This window comes from Salmo salar, chromosome 02, assembly GCF_965601325.2.
Source record: "Salmo salar chromosome 02, fSalSal1, whole genome shotgun sequence".
NCBI classification, from domain to species: domain Eukaryota; kingdom Metazoa; phylum Chordata; class Actinopteri; order Salmoniformes; family Salmonidae; genus Salmo; species Salmo salar.
The window spans coordinates 85,448,504-85,457,500 of NC_138292.1; the positions used below are offsets into that span (position 1 = coordinate 85,448,504).

Sequence of the window (8,997 nt, forward strand, 5' to 3'; positions counted from 1 at the left end):
CAACAATGATAACATTGACTTACATCAAATCAAATGTTATTTGTCACATTTATCGTAGTTTGCCGGTGTAGACTAACAGTGAAATGCTTACTTACGGGTCCTTTTCCAACAATGATAACATTGACTTACATCAAATCAAATGTTATTTGTCACATTTATCGTAGTTTGCCGGTGTAGACTAACAGTGAAATGCTTACTTACGGGTCCTTTTCCAACAATGATAACATTGACTTACAAAAAAATCAAATGTTATTTGTCACATTTATCGTAGTTTGCCGGTGTAGACTAACAGTGAAATGCTTACTTACGGGTCCTTTTCCAACAATGATAACATTGTTGGTGCAAATGCATTGCAAGTGCATGAAAAGGTCAACTGTACAAAAATCATATGCCTGTTTGTTGAAACTATACTTTCAGTTCCTGTTGATACTATGTTCCTGTCTTACTTCTGCTTAACACATGATAGCAATAAGAGGAAGAAGGATTGGGAAACTAACTGCAAATAACAATAAACTTAACTCCGCCTAGCAGAGACATCTTTGTATTAGCAACTATTAATTATGAGCTTATATGGTATTAAAGTTAAGGGACATCACCTTGAGCTGGGTGATCCTCAGTAGGGGATAAAAAGGGAAAACGAATCAAATCAAATTTATTCATAAAGCCCTTCTGACGTCAGCTGATGTCACAAAGTGCTGTACAGAAACCGAGCCTAAAACCCCAAACAGCAAGCAATGCATGTGTAGAAGCACGGTGGCTAGGAAAAACACCATCTTGAGAACTGAGTGTGTTACTTGCAAATTACTGTAATTGTACTGTAATTACTCCGGGTTGCAATCCTTATTAAACAAACTAACTTCTGATCAAATAAGTATGAACTTAGGGCAGAAATCCCTTACACTATATGCACAATAACATGGTTAGATACAGAATAACATGGCTATATACAGGGATACTATACTTAATCTGACTTCTCTAGAACATATTACTAGTTACTGTCTCTCTCTCTGTGTGTGTGTGTGTGTGTGTGTGTGTGTGTGTGTGTGTGTGTGTGTGTGTGTGTGTGTGTGTGTACAGGTACGGGTACTGGCCCTATGGTGTTTTCACTAAGATGGGTATCCCTGGTCCCAAACCCCTACCTTACATTGGCACAATGATGGAGTATAAAAAGGTTAGTACCCATTCAGAATAAACATCTCTCTCATATTTTTAACACTTGTGTTATTTTTCTCCCCATGTAAAATAATACATTGAGAAGGAAAAGAGCACTAGCCGGTTGTTTGAACAATAGATAAATAAAAGGTGAAATGAGACATGATCAGTGTAGAAGTTGTGTTGCTTGACCCTGAGGACCATAGAAAATAACAAACCCTCCTCAACCCTCACCTGTTTCAGGTGTGTTCTCTGTTCAGGTGTAAGACACACCTACATGACCTCCTAGGGCATGGCCAGGCATGAATCAGCTGTTTTTTTTCTTTCTCTCATTGTCTCTCTCTCTCTCTTTCTCTCTCTCTCTCTTTCATTGTCTCTCTCTCTCTCTTTCTCTCTCTCTCTCATTGTCTCTCTCTCTCTCTCTCTCTCTCTCTCATTGTCTCTCTCTCTCTCTCTCTCTCTCTACCTCTCTGTCTCTCTGTGTGCAGGGTTTCACTAACTTTGACACAGAGTGCTTTCAGAAGTACGGGAGAATCTGGGGGTGAGTTCAGTTGGCTGTACCGTACTAGGATGACTCACAACTGTACTATGTTCTTTCAATTAATCACCTGCTCGAGCTGTCATGTGACCATGAGGAATAGTATTAATAATATCAGCAACCAGAATAATATTTCCTTTGTAGTTTTATATGTGGTGGTTAAATGTGTGTCTCTGATTCTCCTCTGTGAAGGATCTATGATGGGAGGGAGTCTGTTCTGTGTACCATGTAGGATTGCAGGTGTACTCAGACCTCTTCACCTTTTCCACATTTTGTTACATTACAGCCTTATTCTAAAATGGATTTAATAGTTTTTTTCCCTCATCAATCTACTCACACAATACCCCATAATGACAAAGCAAAAACTGTTTATTTTTATTTTTTTGCAAATGTATAACTACAAAAAAACTAATTTAATATCACATTTACGTAAGTATTCAGTCCCTTTACTCAGTACTTTGCTGAAGCACTTTTGCCAGAAATTACAGCCTCGCGTCTTCTTGGGTATAATGGTACAAGCTTGGCACACCAATATTTGGGGAGTTTCTCCAATTCTTCTCTGCAGGTCCGGTCTCTGGCTGGGCCACTCAAGGACATTCAGAGACTTGTCCCAAAGCCACTCCTGCATTGTCTTGTCTGTGTGCTTAGGGTTGTTGTCCTGTTAGACTGGAGTGAAGGTTCACCTTCCGAGGTCCTGAGCACTATTGAGCAGGTTTTCATCAAGGATCTCTCTGTACTTTTCTCCGTTCATCTTTCCCTTGATCCTGACTAGTCTCCCAGTCCCTGCCGCTGATAAACATCCCCACAGCATGATGCTGCCACCACCGTACCTCACCGTAGGGATGATGCCAGGTTTTCTCCAGACGTGAAACTTTTCATTCAGGCCAAAGAGTTTAATCTTGGTTTCATCAGACCAGAGAATCTTGAGAGTCTTTAGGTACCTTTTGGCAAACTCAAAGTGGGCTGTCATGTGCCTTTTACTGAGGGGTGGTTTCCGTCTGGCCACTCTACCATAGAGGCCTGATTGGTGAATTGCTGCAAAGATGCTTGTCCTCCTGGAAGGTTCTCCCATCTCCACAGAGGAACTCTGGAGCTCTGTCAGAGTGACCATAAGGTTCTTGGTCACCTCCCTGACCAAGGCCCTTCTCCCCCAATTGCTCAGTTCGGCCGAGTGGCCCGCTCTAGGAAGAGTCTTGGTGGTTCTTTGATTAAAGAATGATGAAGGCCACTGTGTTTTTGGGGACTTTCAATGCTGCAGAAATGTTCCCCAGATCTGTGGCTCAACACAATCCTGTCTCAGAGCTCTACGGACAATTCTTTTGACCTCATGGCTTGGTTTTTGCTCTGACATGCATTGTCAACTGTGGACCTTATATAGACAGGTGTGTGCCTTTCCAAATCATGTCCAATCAATGGAATTTACCACAGGTGGACTCTAATCAAGTTGTAGACACATCTCAAGCATGATGGAAACAGGATGCACCTGAGCTCAATTTGGAGTCTCATAGCAAAGGGTCAGAAAACGTATGTAAATAAAGTATTTATGTTTTTCGCTTTCTCGTTATGGGGTATTGTGTGTAGATTTATGAGCGTTTTTTTATTTATTAAATCAATTTTGGAATAAGGCTGTAACTCAACAAAATGCCATAGTGAAGGATATACAATGAGAGGCAGTCTGTTCTGTGTACCATGTAGGTGTATATATAGTGGTTAAAGCCAGGTGTGTTTCTCCTCTGTGAAGGATCTATGATGTGAGGCAGCCTGTTCTGTGTATCATGTAGGTGTATATATAGTGGTTAAAGCCAGGTATGTTTCTCCTCTGTGAAGGATCTATGATGGGAGGCAGTCTGTTCTGTGTACCATGTAGGTGTATATATAGTGGTTAAAGCCAGGTATGTTTCTCCTCTGTGAAGGATCTATGATGGGAGGCAGTCTGTTCTGTGTACCATGTAGTTGTATATATAGTGGTTAAACCAGGTGTGTTTCTCCTCTGTGAAGGATCTATGATGGGAGGCAGCCTGTTCTGTGTATCATGGACAAAAGCATGATCAAGACCATCCTGATTAAAGAGTGTTACAACATCTTCACCAACCGCAGGGTGAGACACACACACACACACACACACACACACACACACACCCAAAAAGTATTGCTGATATTATTAATACATTATTTGTAGCATTCATTTCGTAGTGTGAATATTATGTAAATAGAATGATCAATATTAATTATGAATGATCTTTATTAAATCATATATTTGTTATAACTGTCCTCCATGTTTTAGAACTTCACGTTTCTGAGCGGCGAGCTGTTTGATGCGGTGACCATTGCCGAGGACGATACATGGAGACGGATCCGCAGTGTCCTCTCACCTTCCTTTACCTCTGGACGACTAAAAGAGGTAGAACCATCCCTCCATCTCTCCCTTTCTATGCTTTATCAACATGTTATAAACGCTTTATAGCTTGTTATAACTCTTTATTAACTCATTATAGTTGTTAAACTCTTTATAAAGTCATTATGGCTTGTTATAAACTCTTTATAAACGCTTTATAGCTTGTTATGAACTCAAAACTAAATCAAATCAAATTTCATTAGTTGATACACATATTTAGCAGATGTTATTGCAGGTGTAGTGAAATGCTTAGAGCTGTTGTCGATGAACAGCATTCTTACATAGGGATTCCTCTTGTCCAGATGGGTTAGGGCAGTGTGTAGTTTGATTGCAATTAACTCATTATAGCTTGTTATAAATTCTTCATAAACTTGTTATAGCTTGTTATGAACTCAAAACTAAATCAAATCAAATTTTATTAGTTGATACACATATTTAGCACATTGCGGGTGTAATGAAAATCTTCGGCTCCAACAGTGCTGTGATATCTAACAATACACAAGTCTAAAAGTAAAATAATGGAATTAAGAGATATAGAAATATTAAGACAAGGAATGTCGAAGTCTGGAGTATAAATTAAATATATTTTTTATTTAACCTTTATTTAACTAGGCAAGTCAGTTAAGAACAAATTTTTATTTTCAATGACGGCCAAGGAACAGTGCCTTGTTCAGGGGCAGAATGACAGATTTGTACCTTAACAGCTCAGGGATTTGAACTTGCAACCTTTCGGGTACTAGTCCAACGCTCTAACCACTAGGCTACGCTCCCGCCCCGTGGGATATACATGTATACATATAGTACATTTTTTATACAGTTCAAGTCAGAAGTTTACATAAACCCGAGCCAAATACATTTACAGTTTACAGTTTTTTACAATTCCTGACATTTAATCCGAGTAAATATTCCCTGTCTTAGGTCAGTTTGTCACGGTTGTCGTAGGTTAAAGTGGACCAAGACGCAGCGGGGAAATGTGCACTCATCTTCTTTTTATTTAAACGGACAAGAAGGTGAACCAAAACAGACACGTACACAAAAAAACACAACGACTAATAACAGGCCGGTAAGGCAACAAAGCTTTACCAAGCACATAATCTCCCACAAAACACTAAAACAAAGACATAGCTATATATAGGACTCTCAATCAGAGGCAACTAGAAAACACCTGCCTCCAATTGAGAGTCCAATCCCCAATAAACTAAACATAGAAATATAAAGAACTAGACTAAAAATATAAATACATTAACATAGACCAGTGCCCAAAACCCAGAATAATAAATCAAATACACCACTAAACACACAACCACCCCGAACCACATAAAACAAATACCCTTTGCCACATCCTGACCAAACTACAATAACAAAATAACCCCTATTACTGGTCAGGACGTGACATTACCCCCCCCCCCCCCCCCCCCCCAAAGGTGCAGACCCCGTATGCACCTAAAAAAAAACAACATTAAACCCTTAACTAAAGGGAGGGAAGGGAGGGTGGCTGCCGTCAACGACGGCTCCTGTGCTACACCCCCCCCCCCCCTCCCCAACCCACCTATACTGGAGGTGGCTCAGGCTCAGGTCTACAACCCCCACCCAACCTGTCCACCCCTGCTGAATGCTCAGGGCTGTAGAGCGTCTCTGGGAGCTCCGGACTGTAGGCCAACTCTGGAAGCTCCAGACTGTAGGCCAACTCTGGAAGCTCCAGACTGTAGGCCAACTCTGGAAGCTCCAGACTGTAGGCAGACTCACTCGGTTCCGGACTGCAGGCCGACTCACTCGGTTCCGGACTATACACTGTTGCCGGATACTCTGGACGGGGTACTGTTGCCGGATACTCTGGACGGGCTACTGTTGCCGGATACTCTGGACGGGGTACTGTTGCCGGATACTCTGGACGGGGTACTGTTGCAGGATACTCTGGACGGGGTACTGTTGCTTGATACTCAGGACTGAGCTGACGCACTGGAAGCCTAATGCGTGGGGCTGGTATTGGAGGTACCAGACTGGAGACATGCACTTTAAGGCTAGTGCGAGGAGCGGGAACAGGCTGAGTTGGACTGGGCTGACTTACTGGAGGCCTGGTGCTGGTACTGGATATACCGGGCCGTGGAGACGCACTGGCGGTCTCAATCGCACCACCTGCACAACCCATCCTGGCTGGATGGAACTAGTAGCCCTGCACAAGCGAAGTGCTGGCACAGGGCGAACTGGGCTGTGCAGGGGCCTGATGGTTGCCGTGCGTAGAGCGGGCGTAGGGTAGCCTGGACCTAGGAGGCGCACCGATGGCCAGATGCGCTGCTCAGGCATCCTCCTACCAGGCTGGATGCCCACTCTAGCACGGCATTTGCGAAGGGCTGGGATCACTCGCACCGGACTGTGCGTGCCTATGGGCGAGATCGTGCGCAATTCCGCATACCTCGGCGCTCTCCACTCCACCTGTTCCCCATAAAAAGCACGGGGAGCTGGCTTAGGTCCACTGCCTGGCCTAGCCAACCTACCTGTGTGACCCCCCCCAAAAAAATTATTGGGGGTGCCTCCCGTGCTTCTCCATCGGCGCGTACAAAGCCTCATACCGACGCCTCTCCGCCTTGGCTGCCACTATTTCCTCCGGACGGTGACGGTAGTCCCCAGCCTGATGCCAAGGTCCAGCCCCGTCCAGAATTTCCTCCCATGTCCAATTCCCCAGATAGTCCATATAATTATCCCTTTGCTCCTTACCCCGCTGCTTGGTCCTTGGTTGGTGGGAGATTCTGTCACGGTTGTCGTAGGTTAAAGTGGACCAAGACGCAGCGGGGAAATGTGCACTCATCTTCTTTTATTTATTTGGACAAGAAGGTGAACCAAAACAAACACGTACACAACAAAAACGCAACGACTAATAACAGGCCGGTAAGGCAAGCAAGCTATACCTAGCACATAATCTCCCACAAAACACTAAAACAAACACATACCTATATATAGGACTCTCAATTACATTTACATTTACATTTTAGTCATTTAGCAGACGCTCTTATCCAGAGCGACTTACAGTAGTGAATGCATACATTTCATACATTTTTTTTCCTGTGCTGGCCCCCCGTGGGAATTGAACCCACAACCCTGGCGTTGCAAACACCATGCTCTACCAACTGAGCTACAGGGAAGCAACTAGAAAACACCTGCCTCCAATTGAGAGTCCAATCCCCAATAAACTAAACATAGAAATATAAAGAACTAGACTAAACATAGAAATACATTAACATAGACCAGTGCCCAAAACCCGGAATAATAAATCAAATACACCACTAAACACACAACCACCCCGAACCATTTAAAACAAATACCCTCTGCCACGTCCTGACCAAACTACAATAACAAAATAACCCCTATTACTGGTCAGGACGTGACAGTAGGCCTTGAAATACATCCACAGATACAACTCCAATTGACTCAAATGATGTCAATTAGCCTATCAGAAGCTTATAAAGCCATTACGTAATTTTCTGGTATTTTCCAAGCTGTTTAGAGGCACAGTCAAGTTAGTGTATGTAAACTTCTGACCCACTGGAATTGTGATACAGTGAAATAATCTGTCTGTAAACAATTGTTGGAAAAATTACTTGTTTCATGCACAAAGTAGATGTCCTAACCGACTTGCCAAAACTATAGTTGTTAACAAGAAATTTGTGGAGTGGTTGACTCCAACCTAAGTATATGTAAACTTCCAACTTCAACTGTGTGTATACACACACTACCGTTCAACATTTTCGGGTCACTTAGAAATGTCCTTGTTTTTGAAAGAAAAGCAAATTGTTCAGAAATACAGTGTAGACATTGTTAATGTTGCAAATGACTATTGTAGCAGGAAACAGCAGATTTTTTTTTTAATGGAATATCTATATAGGCATACAGAGGCCCATTTTCAGCAACCATCACTCCTATGTTCCAATGCCATGTTGTGTTAGCTAATCCAAGTTTATCATTTTAAAAGGCTAGTTAATCATTAGAAAACCCTTTTTGCAATTATGTTAGCACAGCTGAAAACTGTCGTTCTGATTAAAGAAGCAATAAAACTGGCCTCCTTTAGACTAGTCGAGTATCTGGAGCATCAGCATTTGTGTGTTCGATTACAGACTCAAAATGTCCAGAAACAAAGAACTTTCTTCTGAAACTCGTCAGTCTATTCTTGTTCTGAGAAATTAAGGCTATTCATTGCCAAGAAGCTGAAGATCTCGTACAACGCTGTGTACTACTCCCTTCCAAGAACAGCGCAAACTGGCGCTAACCAGACTAGAAAGAGGAGTGGGAGACCCTGGTGCACAACTGAGCAAGAGGACAAGTACATTAGAGTGTCTAGTGTGAGAAACAGACGCCTCACAAGTCCTCAACTGGCAGCTTCATTAAATAGTACCCGCAAAACACCAGTCTCAACGTCAAACAGTGAAGAGGCGACTCCGGGATGCTGGCCTTCTAGGCAGAGTTGCAAGGAAAAAGCCATATCTCAGACTGGCCAATAAAAAGAATAAAAAGAAAAGATTAAGATGGGCAAAAGAACACAGACACTGGACAGAGATATGGATTTTTCTTTAGTTGTTATAGCCAATGTCTTGGCTGTATTACTTTTTCATAACTAAGTTATTCTTCTTCAGTTGTTATAGCGTGTCTTGGCTGTATTACTTTTTTTATATAACTAAGTTATTTTTCTTTGCAACTCTGCTTTCTTGACTTCTTGTAACAAGATATAACAGTATAACAGGATATACAGAGGAAACTTATTAAAGGCTTCAAGATTAATTTCTTTAGCATTGTGGCATGTTTTTCTAGATTCTAGAATATACAGTGCATTCAGAAAAGTATTCAGACCCCTTGACTTTTTCCACATTTTGTTATGCTACAGCCGTATTCTAAAATGTATTAAATTATCATTTTTCCTCAT

General features: G+C 42.1%; 1 protein-coding gene across 3 annotated transcripts in view; it reads left to right on the top strand.

The window, feature by feature from the left end:
- LOC106593341 (cytochrome P450 3A27) overlaps positions 1-8,997 on the top strand; it is a 34,051-nt gene that overhangs the window by 939 nt on the left and 24,115 nt on the right. For all 3 annotated transcript variants that reach the window (XM_045711230.2, XM_045711218.2, XM_045711235.2), the window contains exons 2-5: positions 1,078-1,171; positions 1,641-1,693; positions 3,689-3,788; positions 3,975-4,091. In XM_045711230.2, coding sequence (XP_045567186.2) covers positions 1,078-1,171; positions 1,641-1,693; positions 3,689-3,788; positions 3,975-4,091 — 364 coding nt within the window. The remainder of the gene's footprint in view (positions 1-1,077; positions 1,172-1,640; positions 1,694-3,688; positions 3,789-3,974; positions 4,092-8,997) is intronic.